The sequence below is a fragment of the Lepisosteus platostomus genome, chromosome 1 (assembly GCF_059453375.1).
Source record: "Lepisosteus platostomus isolate fLepPlt1 chromosome 1, fLepPlt1.hap1, whole genome shotgun sequence".
Classification (NCBI taxonomy): domain Eukaryota; kingdom Metazoa; phylum Chordata; class Actinopteri; order Semionotiformes; family Lepisosteidae; genus Lepisosteus; species Lepisosteus platostomus.
In genome coordinates, this window is record NC_142611.1 from 22,841,645 (window position 1) to 22,866,197 (window position 24,553).

Below are 24,553 nucleotides of genomic sequence, written 5' to 3' on the forward strand. Positions count from 1 at the left end.
AAATTAAGAGTTAATCAATATTAATTTCCATTATAGATAGATGCTGGTACTAGAAATATTGAAAAGCTTTAGATACACTGACTTGCCAGGTATAACTTTGTTGATTTATTATAATAGATATATTGTAATAGGCCAATACAGAAGCTTTTATTACAATTTTACATTTTAAGTACAGTAACTTTTAAGATTTACCACAAAGAGATCTGCAGTTCTCTTTGTACTTTTCTGTGGAAAGAAGGCACCAAATATATCAACTTCAGTTTTATAAGGTCAATCATATTTTGTTGTACCACATATAGCACAATCACACACTGGTCACTGGGGCCCATTATGTGTTTGTGTCCCATGCAGGGTGCATCATGCCTTGCTCCCGTTGTCTGTCGAGATCTGTCATATCTATTCAACTTAACAATTAACGATGCAAAAAGCAAAATCACATGTTGATTTATAGATCTTACAGATTTACAGATCTTTTTACAGAATCACATGGGAGCCAGAGCCCATCTCAGCAACGAACAAACACAAGGCATCACGAACTCATCATTAACATCATCGCAGGGCACACAGAGACACAAACATGCACATGCTCATACTGTGGCCACTTTTTCCAAAAATTAGGTAATCTACAAGTATGTCTTTGGACTGTGGGAGGATACCAGAACACCCAGAGAAAACCCTCAAAACACAGGGAGAACATACAATCTCTATGCGGATAAGACTCCTGGTCCAGAATTGAACCCAGGACCCCAGGGTGGCTTGATGGCTCACCACTGTGCCACTGTGATGCCCCATTCAAACCGTTTTATACTCAACTGTATCTTAGTGCTCTTGAAGAAATTATAGTACCTTTATTAATGTCAAGCTTAACCTGAAGATCACAATTGGATCATTGGAATATTGCCTATCATGTAAATAATCACAGATGCGTAACTTGACAATAGTTTTTGATATATTTCCATGCTCATATTCTTTGGCATCTTAAAAGACCATTTGAAACATTTGAAGGTTTTGCAATTCTTTCCACTTCTTTCTTGATAACCAATGAAATACAGTATAATACTGCATTCAATTCCTGTTCAAAATCCCCTATATAATAGTATGCCATTTGTCCTGAGATTTCTGTTGAGAAATAAGATTCTGAAGTGGCCCTTTTAAGATCACTTTATTTGCAATATACAATTTCTTGCATTAGGAATTTGTCTTTTCATATGGGGAGAAACAAGCTTGTGGTCAGAGCACAGGGGTCAGCCATTTATATGGCACCCCTGGAGCAGCTGGGGTTGAGGGCCTTGCTCAGGGGCCCACCAGAGTAGGATTCTTCGGCTGGCTATGGGATTTGAACCGGCAACCTTCCAGTCAAAGGTGCAGATCCTTAGTGTCACTGCTCTACCCTAGTGTTAGCCTTTTTTCCAAATATCCAAAAAGTTTGTGTTTGATTTATAACATATCGCTATACACTTATAAGTGTAAAAAAATTATTAACAGTTTAAAAATGTACTCATTTATTTTGTTACAATTCATAACTTATTGATTATTATTTCATTGTGTAATGTTTAGATTACATGTGATTTAGATGGATCTTTCAGTGTTCCATATGGCCAATTACGATTCAGTTCTGATTTATTCTATCTGTGCTATTTAGATAGTACTGTATGTACAATTGAAAGAGTATAGTGATTAAATGCTGCTTAATTGCAGTCACACAGTGTATCAAGTATTAAATCAGAAATCTAATTATTTGGTTTTTACTAAATTATTTATTGGACTATAAAATGTCTTGTATTTGCTTCCATACAACACTGAATAAAAGTGGTTATCATCCACAGTAAAAAATATGCATATATTTTTTCATAAAATGTATTATCAGATAAATGACCAAATTTAACTTCCATCTTATGTGTGTTGCCTGCAAAGAAGCAAGTACAGGGTTAATCCAGGGTGAAATAAGGAAATATCTATTTTTTCCCCAAACTCACCTATCATCTCATGCTGTTGACCACTTAATTGCAACCCAATTTACCTCTCCCAGCTGACTTTTTGGCTTCATCATTTTATAAGTATTTCAGGACTTCTTTATTCCAGAAAAACATCAGTCACTTTATAATAAATAATTTCAAAATCTGTGTATGCATGCTCTTGGTGGCTCAGTGGTAGGATTCCACTACAGATGCAGCCATTCAAAATGGGTGAGGTATTTCGCGGCATACCGCGACACGCCCACCGGGGTATCACACGGTATCACGTGTGTCACGTGACTAACTATCCGGTGTCGCCTTGTAAAACTGCCAGGGGGAGCTTAACCTCTCATGTACAGCATTCGAGCCTTTAATTTTGAACTGTGTATTACAGCATGTTAATCATCAGTCATTCAAATGTATATTGGTATATTTTATGAAAGCAAGATTGCTCAGTTGGACAAAAGTACACAACCTACCTTTATCAGAAATATTTATGCATCAAAGCCTTTACTGAAGATATTACTAATAGTATTAATAATGGATGACTTTGGACAAGCTGTATACTCAAAGTATAATTTCTTTAGCACATTTGTACAAGCACTTGGAATCTGTCCAAGCCATACTTTGTCAGGCATTTTGTTTTACTTCAACGGGCATAAAAACTTCCTTGCTTTTAACAGGGCGTTTCATAATTTCTAACTACGAAACTGATTTAAAATGCGACACCTATCATGAAAAGAAAAAAATACACACCAGTATTCCATTTCTCCCTAAACATTGTAAGCTTCGAAGTCTTTAACTAACGTGATACCGGAGTCAACAAGCATACTTTTAGAATTTGATTAAAAGGGAATATAATATGGAATCGCGTATCTCAAGAATTTAATAACGGCATGATTATATCCGTGTACTGCGGCAGGGCTGTGTAGGGCTGTTTCGCCTGCCTGCTTATGCGAGCTGTCTTGTAGCCTACTGGTCTAGGTGCGTGACTACCACCTGGCAGGTTGTGTGTTCGAATCCAGCTGGTGCTGGACCTTTCAGTTTTATTTATTTATTTTTTAATCGCGTAACATAAACATATTACCGTATGCAAACTGTACTGTATACAATATGTATATGTATATTTAATGTCTTAACTGTGCCAGTTTAAGTATTGAATATTCATATCTAATTTTACCACTGAAGGGAAATCTTAACATAAACATACAGTATATGGCTGGTCTCGGTACTTTAAAGAAAAAAATACACACCAGTATTCCATTTCTCCCTAAACATTGTAAGCTTCGAATGAAACCACTAAATAAAGACATAAATATAGAAATCTTAAGATTTGTTTTATTTAATGTTGGTAGCAGGATGAACTGTCAGAGTGTATATTTTGTCGCAAAGCTGCTACAAGATGTTAACAGTGAAAAAGGTATTTAGAAATGAGTTATTTCAAGATGAAAAAGAAAACATACACGAAACATGGTTTCATTACGACCAGAATCGGTCTTGAGATATTTTTAACTTGATTTACAGTATTTGAGAGGTATGTCTTAACACCGATACTACAGTGCTTAAGTACTGCTCACGTATATGTTTCTAGGTTTATATTATGCATTTCATACGGTCAAATTACTTTTGAGCAACTAATAAGAAGCACGAAACGGTATGCGTTTTAGTTTCGTTTTGTGCTGGAACCCGTGGATTGATTAGAGATATCAAGTACATACAAGACATTTTTTAAATGTTGTAGTTCGTCTTGAAAAAATGTTACGAGTACATCATCTATCAACAATTACACAGGTTCTGTTTCCATATTGCGGATTTTGGTTAGGTACAGTATTATCAAATCCATTGGCGCTGTGTGTTACTTTACTGAGTCCCAATCTGTGATTGAAACCTGTAAAACCGGTTTAATTCGTCACAGCCAGCACTCTTCAGGTGTGAGGGTCTTCTGCTCAGAATGAAACGCTAAAATGTTCGTGTATATTCTAATGGTAGTGGGGGCAGGGTGTGTGGGAACAGGTTTGTTCTTCACACCTGAAACATTTTCTCTGAAAGGATTTTCTTCGCAGTTTAACCGATCTTGTTACAGCATGTTACAGTTTACTATTATTAACCATATTAATTTTAAGTGCTTAATGTAAAATCTTGTAAAAATATATTTTCATTGTTCAAATATACATTAATATACATTAAGTCTGACTATCATATAATAAGTTAAATACAAAACTAAAGAAAAAATAGGGTTAAATATAATTCAAAATATTTTGCTAACAATGTTAACTGTTTATGAATAATAAAATGTATTAACTAAGGAGTAGGATGGCACAGTTGTTAGTATGTTTTTTGTTTTGTTTCTTTTTCATAAATACAACAGTAGTACCTGATGTCTCAGTGGCTTTCAAAATTAAATTATGCATGCAAACCTGTGAACTAGAAAGATAACTAAGATTTTAATACTAATTAAATGACCGCGGGCACTTTCCACCCCCTCTACATTCTCAGAGTAGAACAGACTAACCTTCTAATGAAAGACGGTCCACCCCCCATGGACAGGAAAAGTGCCCACAGGCACTTAAACTTAATATGGTCAGTAACAGTAAACAGTAACATGGTAAGAAGGAGCACGTACAAACGTTTTCGAAATAACCACATGTAAGACTCTGATGCTTAAGATGTTTAGGGAGAAAGTGGAATACTGGTGTGTATTTTTTCTTTAAACTACCAATACCAGCCATTTACAGTCTGTAACGTAGGGATTTCTATATGTCTTTATTTAGTGTTTACATCAGTGACAAAGGCTAAACTTCTAGCTTCAGTAATGTGTACATATCTCCCCTTTTTATAAAACGACTTGGTTGAAAACTGTTCCAGAGCCACTGTTGTTTCATCAGTGAAAAGTACATCATGAAATGCCTCTCCCTGTTCAATCCACTGGAAAAAAGAAAAGGAGCATAAAGCTTCTGATGGTCATAAACGATATTCATTTAGGAGCAGCATCAGAGGTATGTTTTTAACTGCACTGCATTGGAGAGAATACCATAGTGTGTTTTTTTTTTTACTCCCTGGCGGAAACTGGCTTCCAGAAGAATCAGTATGGCTCAGAGATCAAATAAAACTTCACAGACATTAACGAAGAGCATAACGCGTGTACTGTATACACTGCAAGTACAACCCAACTCTCTGCAGGAGTGCTGGCTGTGACGAATTGAACCGGTTTCACGGGTATTTTCAAAGTAGGAGGCGAGATTTCCAGCGAAAGACACCCCCCCTCAAAAACCCAGTAAATACAGTACTTACTAGTTAAAGGCTAGGCTCCCGACTATGGCGAAAGGAACCCTTCTTTCATTAGAAGACAATGAACATATTTTAGCCCTGAATGAATTAATAGCAAACATGGTTTACATAGCGGGGCTATGGAAATTAGGTATGTTTGGGAATGTGTAGTTACATGTTTTGGCTGTTTGTGAATTATCGTTGTTGAGTATGGAGTGTTGAGGTATTGATTTTGTGTAATGCTTTATGTTGAAAATTGAGGTGGATTTTGTTTATGATAAACAGGATAAACTGGGATGGGAGGAAGGTTTGGTTTTGCATAAGGGGCGGGATTCTGATAATTGGAGGACTTTGCGAGTGTAAAATGGTTTGATTATTTGATTTTGTATTGTGGTTGTTATCTATGTTTTTGGTTGGTATTATGTTTATATGGTTGTTTTTGTTGGTTGGTTGTTATTATGGTTATTAATAATACGATCTATAGTTGAAATCTGAGCCTAAATAAAAAGAAAAAGCAAGTGATTAGGTTTATGAGCAATCTAATTACTTATTCGTTTAAAAAGCTATATAAAATAAAGTTTATTATTAATTTGCTGGACAGAGCGGTGAACATTATTATGCATAAGACAAAGATAACGATCCTGATCAGTTTAGAAATCTGTGTACGCTGTAAGGTTTTTACTTCTTAAACTTTTAAAATACACGTTTTGAATAGAAAGAAATCCTCTTCCTGGTATAGCAAACCAGCACGTCTTTTTTCTCCAATCAGAGGGGTGTCAGATGGTGTCAGCCAATCACCATTCTGCGTTGGGTAGCAACGGGTGACTGTTCTCAGGAGGAAGATGTAAACAGCTTAATGTTCGTGTTAAATAATTTTTTTAAATTAAAATTCATTCTATACAGCAATCGCATATTTGGGTACCGTTTCATAAAACTTTCATGCTTAAAATGTTTAGGGAGAAATGGAAGACTGGTGTGTATTTTTTCTTTAAACTACCAAGACCAGCCATACACAGTACAGTTTACATACATACAGTAATGTTTATGTTCCTAAATTAATATCATTTATGACCTTCAGATGCGTTATGCTCCTCTTCTTTTTATGCTCAGCTACTAAAATTTCCCTTTAGTGGTAAAATCCATATAAATATTCAAAACTAAGCGGATTAAAATGTGCACAGTAAAGACATTAAATGATTAAATCTTTGCACTACCAACCAATGCACCACGAGTGCCTCTGTCGGTCATTTTGGCCAGCCAATCACTTGCCCTGCGGTACCCTCCGGTGCCCCGCGGTGGCTTGTGGGTAGGTTACCGTACCGCGGGTTTTTACCGCGCATTTTGAATGGCTGCATCTGTATCATGCAAAAGGGTCTGGGTTCCGTTCCAGCTCTGACCTGAGTCTTTTAACAACCTGTTCTGTGGACATAATAAGCACTCTCTAACAATAAAATAATTTGTAAACTATATTCACAATATTATGAATATTAAGTAATAACATGAATGAACCCCCTGACCAACATACCAAAAATCTCGAGGTGCCTCAGAAACAAAGGTGCCTTTAAACAGAAATCACAATTGAGTGTGCATATAAAACATTTAATTTTAAATACAAATTTTATGGCCTTCTTGTATCTAATTTCCAGGGATTAGCTCTATAACATAAGAAAACAGCACATCAGTCCTTGATTATGGTTGTACAATACTTACGATGTCTGGTGGAGTTCCAGTGTTCACTTTTTTGTAATCTGTACATAACCATAATGTCCCATCAAGTTTTGGTATCAATAAACAAGGGGAACTCCACAGACTATTACTTCTTTGAACTAAACCTTGCTCCAGGAAATAATCTACAGTACCTCCTTCTGCAACACCACTAGTTCAGCAGGATTTACGCAATAAGCATATTGTTTAATTAGGGTGGCATTACCCACGTCTATATCTCTCTATGACACAAGTTTGAGTCGTAGTGTCTGATAATAAAACAGAGTGCCTTCCAATAAATTTAACTATGTCTTCTTTTTACATTTCAGCTAAATGAGGTGAATAGAAAGTTAAATCAGTCCAGACCTCGGAGTTAATAGTGAGCGCTTTGGTCTGAAAAATTTCACATAAGAACGTCAGCATCTAGACAGTGTACATTAATAATAAACAACAGAGTGAGTAACTGGCTCTCTTAAAAGTGTAACACATCTGTCTTCCCCATTATGGTACAGTTTCAACATATTGATAATCTGTTCTCTATTTACTGGTATTTGTAAAAATAACCCTTCTTCCCTCCATTGTTTACCTTCGATGAAGAAATCCTTAATCATAAAACCATCACTTATAATAATTAATCCCAAATTATTGTACATATTCACTCCAGAGCCACTTTTTTCAGAAACAACCTCCCAGTTAGTCTTTGGACTACACAGTATTGTACATTATATGGTACTGTGCAGTAATGAACTTCAGAATTATATAATCAGTATATAAATATATGGTAAACACAGTAAGTACAGTATGATACCATATGGTTTTAAAGCCACTACAGTACAGAATGTGTGAGATATATTTTTAGAATCAACATTTAAAATTAAATTGTTTCCTGATTATTCGTTGATTAAATTTGCATTAAGACAAAACAGATTTTCTCAATGCTTCCTCACGCCACATTAAGCATTCATTGTGCCACCTGGTGGTTGTACAAAATTGTGCAGTCTGACAACAGAATATTAAAAAAAACTGTGGTATGGTAATAATAATAATTGCTTACACTTATATAGCAGTTTTCTGGACACTCCACTCAAAGTGCTTTACAGGTAATGGGGACTCCCCTCCACCACCACCAATGTGCTGCATCCACCTGGATGATGCGACAGCAGCCATAGTGCGCCAGAACGCTCACCACACATCAGCTGTCAGTGGGGAGGAGAGCACTACATTGCACTGAGGCATATAGTACACCACAAATTGCTGCATTATCCTGAGTCCATTCTCAGTGGCTAGATCTGCAGCATCTTTCAATGACCAGACCTCCAGGGACATTACTATATGTTTAATCTAGGTTCCACTTTAGATAAAACAAACTTAAAATAAAAATGGATCAAGGGATAGTATGAAGTGCTGTACAGTATATCAATGAATTGTTGTTTTAGTGAACAAAACATTTCTAACTTGTGTGCTGTACAGTATGTCTGTAACAGAGTTGCAAAAAATGTTTTTAATCATAATAGTGGCAAATAACACAATTTGGTTTATCAATTAAGCTGCACTGAATGCTTTTTCTACAAATTTTAAATCATACTATTGTATATTATGATACTGCTTCTAACAGTATCACCACCAATGGGAATCTTCATAAGTCCATTACTCAATTAGTTACGGCAGCAACTTGTGGGGTGTCATAGAATTGTTTTTGAATTGTTGCATTCCTTTATTTTATCAAATTCATGGCTGTGCAAACCTACACAGAAATAAAATACTGTCAGTTTCTTCTTTCTTCACATCCAACGTTTATTGCCGTTTGCTGTGTAACACTAAATTCAAATGTTGGTATTAAGCATAGGCTGAAAGTTTTTTTTTGTATTTTTATGCTTAAATGTAGAATGATTATAAACCAACAGTAAAACCACATTTTACTGCTGCGATATTATAAATGTATTCTGTTCAATGTTTAAAGTTTAGGCAACAACCTATCTACATGTTTCTGCAGTTTCACATCAAAAATAAAATGCATTTGTGAAGCCATGTCTTTTCTGCTTTTAACAATGGTGAAAGTGGTTAACCAAGGAATGCATAATAACAAGGTGTTATACAAATATACAGAATACTTTTAGATTTTGTGTGTGGCATTTATTTTACAAAATAAAATATTTTTCTTTTATTTGTCAAGGGCCTTTTTAAAACAATACAGGAAGTAATTCCCTTACCAAACAAAACACATACTGCTGTTTTTAATTTGGTGCTTGAGCCAAATTAATTATTTTTTTAATATAATATGTTTTAAAGCCACAATGTATATTTTTATTATTCATATCTGAAACAAAAATATCTGTTTTCTAATTACTATGTATACAAAATATAAAATACTATATACTGCATGCAATTAAAAAATCCAATAATTCTCTTATCATTATACAATATTGTAACATATCTCATTTGGAGTTGTGGTAGCAATGTGTTAACAAATCCTGTCTCAACAAAGTAATTATTGCATTTAATGAAATTATTGGTAGAATGCGTACTGTACAGTATGATAAGTGCAGGAAACCACTAAACTGATTAATAGACATTTAAGACTGTACCAATTTATCTGACAACAGCACACAGCTGCAGTACTTCAATGTGCCAGCTGGTAATTATACAGTGTGGTGCAATCAATCATTAGCAGAACTCAGTGACATTGAATTCAGTGTTTCCTAAGTCGGAGTCTACTACTCCTTGGTATACGTCGTGCATTGTAGATGGCTGCATCAGTAAATACTCTTTTCGATATATAGTAATACACTGCCAGCTCTTCTATTTTTATTGTCTCTCCAGTACAGAGTCTCATTCACTTTAGGATTAGTAGGTTTCCATGAACCTAGGACTTCAGCGCTGCAGGGCAGCAATGCTAACCTTCATGGCACCATGCCGTGTGGTAGCTTTTATCTAATTTAATTTGTTTCAGATTCTCCTAGCATTTAGGTATAAACACTTAATTACCTGATCATTTGTTGTGTTTTTACCTTTGTTTCCCCTTGGTCTTTGTCCGCCATGTGACCTCCTTGTTGATTTTCTCTAGTTTCTCAAAGATGAGGCCTTCTTTTGTATACCATGTCCATCTCCATGTGTTGCATTGACCATTTATAATCTTACATGTTTACCTTGCTTCATTGCTGGTAAGATTCCTAAGTATAAGTAAACAATTTATTTAGTGCTGTTCTCCAGTTCATTGCCAGGTTGTATGAATTTATTCTGGATGTAAATTGTGCTGTTTATTCCAATTTCATTTGTGTCTAAATCGAGATCAACAACTGCGCCATTACTGTCACGATCTCAACCCCTCCTCTTAAGGGCGCTCCAGCCCTACCTTGTTAGTTTCATCTCCCGCACCTGTTCCCTGTTCCAGCCCCTTTTCAGTTCCCCCTTAAAAGCCAGACGCAGACGCTAATCCGGGCTCTGCATTGGTTTCCGCATCATGTGAGCCCGGGACCTGGATGCACCTGGCTCCGTTATGGTTTTAGCTTCTGTTCTTGTTCCCGTTCCCATTCCCCCTGCCGGTCCTGACCCGGTTCTGGATTTTTATCGTCGTTCTTGGATGGATCTCCTGCCCTTTTTGCGCCATTTTGGATTTCCCATTTGACTCATCCCTGGATCGTTTGCCTTGGCCACACCTCCCCCGACCACCAGCATTCCATGGACACGCTCCCCCTGTTCTCATTCCCGTATCCTGCATGCTTTTTTCCCAGTGTTTTCTCACTTTACCCCGGATTGTGTCGTCTGCATAGGGACCGGAAAGAACGCATCCTGACAATTACCTGCACAAGCTATAAAAGGAATCTGTTGACTTTATTAATCTTATTTGTCCATAAGATTCATAAAATTCATAAAGTTCCAGGGAGACAGCAAACTGTTCTCTCATAGATGTACTGGCTTTCATGTCCCTTCAGGACACCTCCTAGTCCTGGAGTGGGGAATTTGTTTTTGGCAATGTATTTTGACAATACTCTTTAGGATTTTTTGCAAAGATTATTTTCTTTGTCACCTGGGACCTATTTCTTTCACTTTGTCTCTAAATTGTTTCTCTGAGGGTGCACACAACATTGAGTGTTAGTTTTGTTAGTTCATTCATCTCTTGGAGTCCTGTGAGTGCCTTTTGTTTGTTCTCTATTGTATTAGCCTTTTCTTTAAGGATCTGGATTTTCTGACATTTAGCAGAGATAAAGCTTGACTGTTGTGATCCCATATGTCACACAAGATTATGCAGATTATAGGTTTAAACACCATTTTTGAAGGCCTGCATATGTTGTTTACTCAATTCAGAGAACTGTGTTTTGGAGACAAAGATTTGTTACACCAAAGTTCAATACAGTTCCTTACAAGAACTTACAGGTTTAAGCACCCTTATAAAGTCATTCTGCTTGTCTATATTATTTGCACACAATTGTTTCTAACATTAACCTAGATTTACATATTTACTTTAACATATACTGTAGTAGATTTTTTAAAATTTATAGTAACAAACATTTGGCTAAATAAAGATTTTTTTAGACTATCCATTTATGTAATGTGGTGCCATGGGGGTAGTTGACACCGCATTGGGCATGGTCAGGCTCCCATTCTCCCCTGTCACGCCCCTTATAAGCTCTTTTAGGTTCCTTTTCTTTATCTTACATGCACTCTCATCCAAGAGTGGTGATCACACTGACCCACTCATCGAGGTAACAAGGTACATGACTCCACATTCCATTACCCGTTACCTTCAGAGTCTCAAGTTCACCAAGTTCATCCTGTTGTCCTTACTGCTAGGAACCTCCTGCTCCCAGACACCAACACGGAGCCTCTTGCCCCCATTCCATTAGGCCACTGTTTCATACACAACCAGTGCCTCGGACTCCCAGGTCTGACTCCAGTCTTGACATCCTCTCCTGACGCCACCAGGTTAGGTTACACAAACACTCACACTACCTACATCAACAAGTCTCACACACTACCTACATCACCAAGTCTCTTCCGCACTACACATCGTGCATAGATAAACACACTGTCCCTCTCTAACACACACTCACAACCCCTCTGGCATTTCACTCTTAAGCCCTTAGGTTGTGAACTCACAGCTGCCAGCGCACCTCACATCGTGACCAGCCATCACTGTGTTATATCTACGCAGCTGCCAGCGCACCTCACTGTGCACCCTCTCGGAGGGTGCAGCTTGATAGACCCCACTTGCTTCCGTGATACCAATGTATTGCCAGGGGCAGGGTCCCTCTACCAAACAACCCACTCTTGTCCACACACACTAATTCACAACAGCCCTGCTCTCACGCCCTAGCAGGATGCTGTCCCTTTAAATATTTGGACGATCTCATAAAGCTCCATTTCTTCTGTCAGTCTCCTTGCAGACTGACGTTCACACTCTTTTCCTCACAGGCTACTCCTCTCACAATCCCCTCCGGAATTGTAGTGCTTCTCCACCCCCTCATGGGGTTTATACAGTGGCTAATCATTCTTTGTTCATTCATACATGGCGGCACGCTTCTAACATAGCCCTGACTAGTAGCATCTCACACCTGCTACTATCATACTTCAGCCTGGCTCTCTCACAGCAGAGCCTCCGCATTTCTCCTCTCACCACTGCAGTGACAGCAAGACCAAGGTCCTGCTGGTCTTTCCCCTTCTTTTCCAGGAAGTATTCAGGGTAGTTTTAAACCACTTCTACACCTCCTATTCATTCACTTATTCACGTCAGGTGTGATTTCCACAGCAACATGTCTCCCTTAATCTGGGGCTCCGCCCCCCACACCAGACACTCATTATTATCTTTGGCATTATAAATTGGTCAGAAAAAAGTATTTTGTGATTTTGTGAATCATTGTATTGCTTTTAAATGTGAAAATTTTAAATGAGTGCATTTAGAAATAACATAAATTTACAGGTTTAATTAATACACCTACTGTATATAGGTCACAGATGTTATTTCTGTAGTTCCCCTGGTTGTTCTTTGCCTGTCACTTTCATCCCATAAATGTTGTCACCAGATTCCAGCTAGTTTGCTGATATGTTTCCTGTAAAATATTTTTAGAGAGCCATAAGAGCCTGCAATATGTTTGAGTCTAGCAGCATACTGCAATATTTGTGTGATAGTCAGCTGATAATGATGCAATGTATACCTTACAATTTGATTTGTGTGTGATAAATGCCAATTCTGCACAACAAAAGGGACCCCAGTCTATTTAGTCTACAAAATCTGTATGATGAAACAACATAGTAGTCCTAGTATCCTAGTATTCTGTTTATGCCAGGTTTTCTCAAAGAACAGTTTTGTTCAATGTCATATGTTCTATTTACAGAACTAACGTCTCTTTCAGGTTTTCAGGTTTTCCAAATAAAGCACAAAATAATCTTCAACTGAATTTTAAAATGCTCTTTGTATTTTTCTTATGTTGACCTAGATCTGATCTGTCAGTTATATTGAAATTAATTTAATTAATAAGTCCTTTATTGTAAGAAAATGACATCTTTTTTCCCCTACTTTAGGGATAACAACTGTTCTGACAATGACAACATTAAGCATAAGTGCAAGGCATTCTTTACCAAAAGTTTCATATGCCACAGCAATGGATTGGTTCATAGCGGTATGCTTTGCCTTTGTGTTCTCTGCTCTCATTGAGTTTGCTGCTGTGAACTACTTCACAAATACACAAATGGAGAAAGCAAAAAAGAAGCAAATGAAATGTCCACCAGCGCCTAAAGTTACTCCAATAAAGAAGGCAAATGACAGTGAAGAAGTGCTACAGGTAAGCCTCTCTATCATGTGCTAGTTAACAGTAAACTGCTACTGCTAAGTTCAAGATTACTTACAGCATTTTATAAACATATAATTGTTATTGAAAATAACTTATCTAACTGGTTATGCAGACTGCTATCGACAAACTAGTAGTCACAGGCATTTAAAATGTGTATTTTAAAACGTTTCTGTCTGTTTATGATCTTATTTATTATAATATGCTCAAAAATTCTACCACATTTAAGGGTATATGTATACAACTGTAAATGTGTTTCTATTTTACCTCCACATTCGGTATTGGAAACTACAGATAACTACAGATAACAATATAGTACAAGATCACCATGTGATTAATTAAAACTGCTTGGCATGTGTGTACTTCACTGATATTTCCTACTTAACATGTTACTGTACAGATCCAGCCATTCAAAATGCACAATGTATGCTGTGCTAAAACGCGGTGGACGATCCGCAATGAACTGCAAAGTACCACAATACCTTGTAATACCACCTGGAGATGGGCTTAGCTGAGCTGAGCTTAATGTCTCATGTGCAGCATTTGTGCTGTAGGCAGAAAAAGCCCAGTTTTGAATCCTGGTCAATGCTGAGTCAATGCTGAGGGACAATCTTTTGCCAATTACAGAATTTAAATTGTATACTGTTCAGACCTTTAATAATTTTTAACTGTGTATTACAGCATGTTAATAATTAAACTGATTACAAAGTAGGTATATTTTATAAAACCAAGATTGCTTAGCTGAACAAAAGTACACAACCTTCCACCTTCCTCATACTGTAAATATTTAAATTAAGCATAAATATTTTATGCATCAAAGTCTTTAACTTGGTAACTTACATTGGATAAGTTATCTAACTTTATCTAACATGATAAAGCTGATATACTGTACTTAACAGTTATAATATTTTATCTTTTTCTAAGAATACATGATAAGAACACCACTTGTTATTGTAAAAAAAATAAAACCCCCGACCTCCAGCATGTGGGTCACACACCAAAGCCATTACACCAACGCACTGCTTGACAATTTAAGCTCTAGCTGAAAAAGGCAGGCAAAATGTTTCTAAGTAGTCGCAGGAGAATAGTTTTTACAGATGTTTAAGAAGGTTAAAACTTTTTTTTATAATATATAAACTTAATATAGTCAGAAGGAGCACATAAAATGAAAGACTTTGATACTTAAAATGTTTATGAAGATTGGAATACTGGTGTGTATTCATTATTTAAACTACCAATACCAGCCATATACAGCTTACATAATATGTTTATATTTCTAAATTAATATCGTTAATGACCTTCAGACACATTATGCTCCTTTTCTTTTTATGCTCAGCTACCAAAATTTCCCTTTAGTTGTAAAATTAGATATTAAATATTCAATATTAAGCGGAATTAAACATGCACAGTAAAGAGATTAAATGAAACAATTGTTTCACTAACAACCAATGCACGACAAGTGCCGCCTGTCGGTCTTTTTGGCCAGCCAATCACATACTGTGGTATTCTATGCTAATCTGCAGATAATTTCGCACAGTATGGGCTTTTAGTGTGCATTTTGAATGGCTGCATCTGTATGTCACAGCATTGCATTCATCCCTCTTGGTCTGAGTGAATGGTCATTGATTTCAGACACAAGTTTTCTAAAAAATGGATAACTTCAAAGCACAACTGTAAATCCTTTACTCTCTGACTGATACAGTCAGGATTTGATGATTTACGCATGAACACCATTCAAAACACTGAGCTGCTCCTGCAGCATAATTATCCATGCTGAGAACATTGATTTCAAAAGTGAAACATTTACATTTGCTCAATCTTGCTGAAGATCCAGTTGGTAGAGTGTTTTTAGAAGATATTCACTTTAAATATTAAATGTTGTATTAAAAGAAGTCAGGAATGAGAGCATTCATGTTGTTTTATCTAGTCTTTTTATTGTTTGAAAGCAAAACCAAAAAGTGTAGGTGCTTGCTCCCAGTTTCAATATTATTCTTTTCATAACTGATGTGTAGTTCTTAAAATTCTACATATGCAAGATATCTATATAACACACATACATAAAAAATAACATTTTGTTATATATCTGTGAAAGGGTATTAACATTTTGTTATATATCTGTGTTACAACAAAATAGTTTTGAGTACACATCAGTGACCAGAATCAGAAGTATGAGATTTGCATTACAGTAGATGCTTGATGGTGTCAAGTGCAGGACCATTAATGTCAAGTACAGTAAGAATTTAAAAAGAATTGACTGGCAGCCAATACAGGAATTACATTGTTGTAATGCAGTATTGTTATGTATTTCCAGTATTGTAATGTATTTCCAGTTAAAATCCAGACAGCTACATTTTGTAAACTCTGTAAGATGTTCAAGGGTTTTACTGAACAACATGCAAGTCAAACCTTACAATAATCTCTTCTTAAGAATCATATAAACTCAAGCTGCCAAAACCTTGTGCTAATTTCAGGTACATGGCAGTTTGTACAGATAAAAGTATTGATATCAAATTATACTAAAGCTTTTCATTTAAGAATGTAAAAATTAAGTGAAAAATGTTATTTACTGTTATTTTTAAATCGCTAAATGTTATATGACATGGTCTGTATTTTTAAGGTATTTGATATACAATTTATTAGATATTAAGGAGAAGTTAGTAACTTTTGGAAAGCTCTTAATATAATATATAGGTATAAAGTAAACACCACCAAAAAGTTCAAGTTATTGTGAAAACTTAAATTAGTATTAGTTTAATTTTATTGGACTGTAAAAAACTCCAGTCTCTGCTCTTTATATTGATTTTATTTAAGCAAAGATCTGTCTAAAGCAGTGGTTCTGCCAGCTGGTACGCCATATGATCCATAGAACTTTGTTGTGTGCGCTGAAAAATTGGGACAGTTTTCATATTTTCTATTTTAATACGTGTCGAATACGCAGCCTACGTACTGCAATACAGTGCGCGCTAATACTTCAGTGGACACAAGAGATACTCTGTAATTCTATACCACTCTATAGGAATGCGTGCTATGGACGAAGTGACATTGTATTTAAAAAAAAACTATCTCCAGCAAATAGGGAGGTAGGAGATGTTGTAAACACAGGAATGCATAGAAATACGTGCTACTAACGCTTGTAATCTTGTGAGCACAGGAAAGCGTAATAGATAACAAAAAAATATTTAAGAACTGTTCTAAGTTCATTTGAGAAAAATACACAGACCGTCTCTGCGTTTCGCTCCCATGCGCATGAAATAAAGAAAAACAGAAATAAAAACGGAAATGGGGAAAAATGCAAGATTGCGAATTGCTAAAGCAGGTAAGCTCCACACTATTTTTGAAGAACCTTATTTACCGTTGGCAAAAGAGCTGACACATATTATGTGTGGAGAAAAAGCTCCTAAACAGCTCGACCTGCTGCCCCCCTGAAAGACATGGTCATTCATAGAATTATTGAAATTATATCACAAGTACGCTGATAGAGTGCGTTAAGATGAGCAGATGTTTTTCACTGCAATTAGCTGAGTCTGTAGTCAATTTGGCCAATTCACTCGTTTACGTTAGATACGAGTTTGAGGGTACGTCCCATGAGGACTTTCTGTTATGTAAGCCGCTACCAACAGGAACTACAGGAGAGCACATATTTCAGCTTCTGAATTAATTTTTCGAAGAGAATGGCATCGACTGGATAAAATGTGTCGGAGTTTGTACAGATGGTGCTAGAGCGATGACAAGCCGACATAGCGGTGTAGTTGCACGAATTAAAGAGGTTGCTCCAGAAATTAATGGACGCATTGCAACATTCTTCGAGAGCTATCAAGAAAATGCCTGACGATTTAAAATCTGTTAGACTCTGTTGTGAATTGTATCAAAGCTCAAAAAATGAATTCACATCTGCTTTGCTCAACTAAACAGGCTCACCCCTCTCACTGAAATGGTGCTTTTTTATTATTTTTATTTGTTGTTGTTACTGTTTTTTTCTGTAAAACACTTTGAGAAGCCACATTTAAAGGCGCTATATCAAATTTTATTATTATAATATTTATTATATGTATGTGTGAGTGTGTGCACGCACACTCATGTTGGTCATTGAGAATTTCTGGGGTTCCTATGAGATGATGACTTGTAGGTGGTACTTGGATGCTTTGTTTGGATTAGGGTTGGTACTTGGTCCAAAAAGTTTGAGAACCACTGGTCTAAAGGATCCAGAGATTATATTACTCATATATTACTCAGCTTTCTGGCTGTGCAATCAGTGATTGAATGACTCCATTGATGTTCACTAATACTTGTGAACTTTATATAATATAGTTCAGGTGGGTAGCTGTGTCAGCATGCATAGTCTGCAAAGGAAAAAGTAATAGGTTTATTCCATGCTGAAAATAGAGCCTCAAATACCTGGATCAATTCTGGTGCTGGGCTCTTTCCCAATGGCATGTGAAACTATAGATACCGACACATGGTTGTTGCAAAATACAGTAAGAGAGCATGACTTCTCATCCACATCCCTCATACCTGAAGAAGGCTTCACAGCCGAAACATTGTGTTGTCTCTCTTCTCTTTTCCCTTATTTCTTACTACTTCGCACTAAATATTGTGTTTACAGTCCTTTGGAAAAATCGAATTCCCACTCCACACCACACCAGTTGTTACTATAAATGATGTAATTGGCACAGTTTTCTCTGGGTCAAAATGTCCAAGCCCAGACAACCACATCATTTGTATGAGATGCTAAATCAAAGTCCTGAACACTTGATCATCTAAAAGATCTCAAAAATCCCATGACACTGTTTGGAAGTGTAGGACAATTACTCCAGTGTCCTAAGTAGCACTTTGGTTTTGCTTAGTCAGGCCTATCAAAATGCGCTCTTTAATTCAATTGTGAAACAAGACACTTAGTGTACAAAACATTAGGGAAATGAAATAGACTGACAAGGTGAATACAGGTGAAAACCATAATCCTTAATTGATTTCACCTGTTAAATCCACTTCAATTGGTGTTGATAAAGGGTGGAGACAGGTTAAAGAAGGATTTTTAAGGCTTGAGACAACTTAGACATGGATTGTGTATGTGAGGGATAATAGGCAAGAAAAAAGATTTAAGTGAACATGGTATGGTAGTAGTTGTCAGGTGCACTGATTTGAATGTGTCATGAACTACACTGTTTCTGGGGTTTTTAAGCTCAACAGTGTCCCATGTGTATCTGTAATTATCCACCACCCAAAAGACATCTAGCCATTGGCAGGCCAGTGGTGGAAAACAGCTCATTGATGAAAGGGGCTGACACAAATCAACATATATTGTACAGTTAATCAACTGACAGTTAAGTACAACATTTGTGCAAAAAAGACCCGTAAAAGAATGCACAACACGCCTCACCTTGACGTGAATGGGGTATGGTAGCCAATGACCTTACAGAATTCCAATTTTTTCAGCAAAAAAACAAGAAACCACAGTTGCAGTGGATTAAGGATTGAAAACACTGGGCACTGGAGGATTGGAAAAACATTGCCTGGTCTAATGAATCCCAGTACCTGCTGTTTTACACTGATGGGAGGACAATGCTATGGTAAAAACCACATGCATCCATCATGCTGTGTGTTTACAGGCTGGTGGTGGTGGTGTGATGGTTTACGGTGTGTTTTCATGACACACACATTGAGCCCCGTGATAAAAGTGGAGCAAAGTTTGAATGCCACAGGATATCTGAACATCATTGCCAAATGGCTACATCCTTTCATGGTAGCAGTGTATCAATCTGCAAATTGATTTTTTTCAGCAGGATAATGTCCTGTACCATGAGGCTAAGATTGTCCTTGAACCGTACCACGGATATGACAGTGAATTCTGCTTAACGCAAAGGTCTGCCCAGTCACCAGATCTCAATCCAATTGAACATCTGTGGGATGAGATGGAATGAGATATTTGGAGTAGAGATCCACTTTTTCTGAACAAGAATAGCTCTCAGAACATTACTCTTTATTGCAATAATTATACATTCCGAGACAAACCAGGTTTTACCACTTAGTAAAAAATAGAACTTTTACTTAGTTAAAAATATAACTTTTCACATACTTTCCTCCCTCAATGACAATACTGTATTCTAGATCTTTTTAAAACTCATAAGACTGCTCTGAAGAGCTCCTTTATGTTCCACAGATGCATGTTTATGGAAAAGCACAAGTATTTTTATCAGCATGTATAAGTAGTTTCAAGTTGGTATCTATTCAATTAAGGACCCTCTTTATAATGACTCACAGACTCCTTTCAAACTATTTCAAATGAAGGTTCCACTCAAAGATAGCCAATATTTTAATTTTATTCACAATAAAAGGCAGACATTTTTAAAATTTCTGTACCAATCAATTTCTGTATCTACCAATACCAGTAAGTGAGAAGCTGCTATTGTATCCTGTATCACTTAAACTACTCCAGTGAATGTCCTGCTATATAAATATTTACGGTCCAGTTTACCGTTGTACAGAATTTGTTCTATATTGATTTTCTCTATTGCATAAAGAACCAACCACTGTGTCTCAATCTGCACATTTCAAAATATACAGTGCTAATTGACCACCTGTCTACACAGAGATAGATTATAATATGAAAAACAATTGCATTTGTCTTGTAAGCAATCACCAGCTAACCTTTACAAACATTTCACCCCTGATTTGAATGCCATCTAATGGTAGCTTTGTGGCACCTGGACTTTAGGTTCGCTGACAAACATGAGTATTTGACTGGCAAAAATTGTGATATGTCTATAAAAATGTTTATGGAATTCTAAGCATTATTCCAGGATTGGATTCCTACAGACCATAGTCTCCAAGGAATCTTGCCTTCCTTTCCTCTTCATTGTTTAGGTGGATTTGTAACCCAGTGAGGGTGCACAGCTGTGTTTGATAAAATACTGGGAGGGTTTGGGGGGCATGTGTTTTCTGTTATTTCTTATTTTTTGGGAAGGTGTCCATTTTGCATCTTTTGTCTTTCTATGAAGGGAATTAAGAGAATTTTGGGTAATTCAGGCATATCAGACAAGAAACATCCACTACTCCTTGCTTCTTGTGTCACCAGTGCTAATGCTTCATATTCTGTGGTGTTATTAAGATAAGCTGAACAGGAGAATGAAAAGTAAAGATAGAACTAAATGGGCAACAAATAAACTGTATAAATGACCAAATGCCAGTTGTGACTGTTAAGGAGTGGGAAATTTGATAAACTTCTGCCAATTCCTTAAAATATATGTATTTAAAATAAGGCTGTATCATATTTTGTATGACTGGAGATATTGGAGTGGAACTGTTGTTTATTAAAATTTAAATTATATGCCACAAATGTGCAGAGTGCAGAAAGGTATTTTACAGAAATTTATGGATGAAGAATAAAACTAAGCTTATATCTTGTAGACACAGAAAATATTTTTTTAAATAAAAATTTAATTTTACACAAATGTTTTGAGGATGGTTTTCAGTCTGAAAACTGGAAAAGGACATAGAATGGAGTAAACCATAGCCTATAAACAAGGCAGGCTATTTAAATACAGGAGTATTTTAATAGTGTTAGATGTCAGCAAATGAGATTCTTTTCATTTTTCTGTCCTAAAAATCAAATGTATTTTTATTGTGGATTCCACAGCAAGACTGAATCAACTACATTCTAGCTATGACAGTTTACTGAAACCCTTACATCTTTCTGAAGATTTCAAAGGTAGTAAATATTCAGGAATGAAGTCATGTAAGAAAAGAAACATAACTTCTTCTATATAGTATATACACATATGGTATGTAAAAGATATAGTATACAATACATATATACACATCATGTACTTTTTTGTGTTTTCGTTGGAGAACAACCAATTCAAAACAGAATTATAAAGGCACAGTCCGAAGGTAAAAATAAAAATAGTCAATGTATCCTTCACAGCTTTGAAAAATGCTTTGTGGAGTTCAGGTATCAGTTCAGGTATTACTGACACAAACTGATGTGGACATCCCTGTGAAATCCCTGTGAGGACACATTTTGATAGCACAGTCTGCCAGTGATGTGTTACTCATTGTAGAAAAAACAAAGATGTAGTAAAATTGTTTTAATTTCTGATAATTGATTTAAAGATCCAACTACAATATTCTGTGCAAAACTTTAAAATTCAGCTTTTTATGTAACAGCAAATTCAATTACAGTATTTTAGTGTTTCCTGTCAGAGTAATATAGCTTATGCTGCAGTAAGAATGTGAAACCTAAATATTTAACCAGGATGTTTTCATGATCTTACTGTAACCTATAGGATACAGACTTTGACCCCATGAACCATCTCCCACGAAAAAAATAACTAAATAATATACTCACAACAGTTTCTTGCTTTTAATCCTTCAGCAGCATACATACAATACAGAATTCATATCTGTTAAAATCAAACAAATATTGTAATTGGACGTACCACTCCTGCAACATCTCTCCTAAACTTGAACAACTGGTTTAACATAGTAAATTATGCATTAACTTGTCATATTTCTAATATTAACTATACATTTGATTGATAATAATATAAATGTGGACTTGTTATAAAAGTGCATTTATACATATTGCATGATAAGAAACCTGTGAAAACCAGGAAAATCACAGAAATACATTAACTTTAAAATATTTAAATTAAAAGAAAAGATAATTTGGTAGGGTACTGCAATTCTTAGCATTTCTGCCTCACAACGCTGGGGCCCTCAGTTCAGTTCCTCAGGTGCTATCTCCATAGAGTTTGTACAGTATGTTCTCAATGTGTTCACTTGGGTTTTCTCTGTAATTCAGTTTCATGAAAACATACAAGTAGGTTCATTTGCCTCTGGTAGAATTGTTCCTAGGTGTCAGTTTGTGTGTGACTGTGTTTGTGTCTGCGTGTCTGCCCTGCAATGGACTGCCATCCCATCTAGAGTGTATCCTGCCTAGCATCCGTTGCTTGCCAGAATAGGCATCAGCTTCCCTGCAACCCTGCATTGGAAGAAGCAGTTATAAAATGGATGGAAAAGATCAAAGTTAAAATTGACATTGCTGCTGTGGGCTAATGGCAAGTTGTTTTTCTTATCCTTTAGATTTTTATATCTCATGTTAGCAACACATTATTACTGATTATTAATTGGAAGTAAGTAGAATACAATGATAATTTACTGTCGTACCTAATCTGCCGATAAAAGGTAATAATTATTATTTATATTTCCTTGCATTTATCTAGTACTCTTCATTCTAAAGGATTCTACAGCATTATGCCAATATGAAATGAAACTACTACATGGGTGATGGAGTTAGACATGGTAATCAAGTTAGACCTTAGCGTCTCCCTTAGATAAATGTAAATATGTCAAACATATTTTTAAAATACAAATATAACCCATTTATTTCTTAATTAAAAATTAGGTTAAGCAGCAACCTGGATACAGCAATTATGTGCCCCGTCACTAGCATTTTCTAAAAATATTAACTGTGCCATGACCCTCTCGTCAAGTGGAGTGAAATGATTAAATCTTAATCTTTTACTTGAACTCAATTAAGGACATTTTAATGTTAAAGAACATTATTATTAATTATTATTATTATTATTATTATTATTATTATTATTATTATTTCCTTGTAACTTTAGGTGGGTGTTTGTAGTTAATAGAGTTTGAAGAGTTGATCAATATTAAGTCAGATATTATTAGTCTGTCCTGACACAAGCAATTTGGTGGTGGAGAAATAGACAGACAATATCTTATGAGATGAATAATTAACTCAAAGCTTTAGGATACAATTGGAGTCTTAGAGCCCAACATTTAGCCTACAACTTTCCTTACTAGGTCCCTACCATTATCTGCTCCAGTGCACCCCAGCAATGCTGGTAACCATTTATAAAATATTGTGTCATAGTTTCATCTTGTTGTTTCTCCTCTCCTGCTATATCCTGATTCATTCTCTTTTTACTTGTGATTTCCCTTTTAAAAGATGACAACATTATCACATGAGCTGCTGGTTATCTTCTAGAAAGTCCACTGTCATAAGTTGGGAAATTCCAACATGATAAGTTGTGAAGCCATCTGTGCACCACCCAGTTGGGGTTATCTAGTGTGATAAACCCTCAGATTTGCAAAATTATTAGGATTAACTATGTCCAGCATTTTCAGTGCCTGGGTGGGGTATCACCTTCTAAAATATGGAAGCTCTAATAAATGTAGGTATTTTAAGACACCCGACTCACTAAAAGTGATTTACAAATTAAAAAGTAATGCATGCATTGCAGTAAAATATTAACATATTGCTGTTAGTTTCTGCTTAAACCTGATGTAGAATAGTCATACATGAATGCAGCTCAGTCTAGGTGTAGTGGATTAACAGGATGCCATGGCAACAGTGCAGAGAAGCATCGGTATAGGTGCTAGATGACTCAGACCAGGATTATAAAACAACCACTTTCTTGCAATAAAGCAGCACTGTTCCTAATGAGATTATCTTTATTTCTTTTATTGATTTGCTGTGTGTGGACTGCTACTACTTTACTAACATACTTTGCATTATTGGTATTTGTTTATTTGATATATTAACTGCTGTAATACTGTATATAAGATGATTGTTTTCTACAATGACATTCCAAAAAGTCAATGATATCCATACATTAAATAAGCCATGCATCATTTTTGGACAATATTGCTTCTCTGTTTAGTCTCTGTGTTTTGTTTTCAGTTTAAATTACAATTGCACCATGTCTGGTCTCATGATTATTGGAAAATCTTTGACCCCCAGAGATCTTTTAGCATTCTGTGGACTCCCAGAGACCAGATTTTTTGTTACAAATGTCTTACATTTACACATTTCATAGAGAC

General features: G+C 36.0%; 1 protein-coding gene across 2 annotated transcripts in view; it reads left to right on the plus strand.

Annotated features, from left to right (window-relative positions):
* The window catches only part of gabra4 (gamma-aminobutyric acid type A receptor subunit alpha4), a 104,918-nt gene that overhangs the window by 45,392 nt on the left and 34,973 nt on the right, over positions 1 to 24,553 (plus strand). For both annotated transcript variants that reach the window (XM_088627373.1, XM_088627381.1), the window contains one exon: positions 13,446 to 13,705. In XM_088627373.1, coding sequence (XP_088483499.1) covers positions 13,446 to 13,705 — 260 coding nt within the window. The remainder of the gene's footprint in view (positions 1 to 13,445; positions 13,706 to 24,553) is intronic.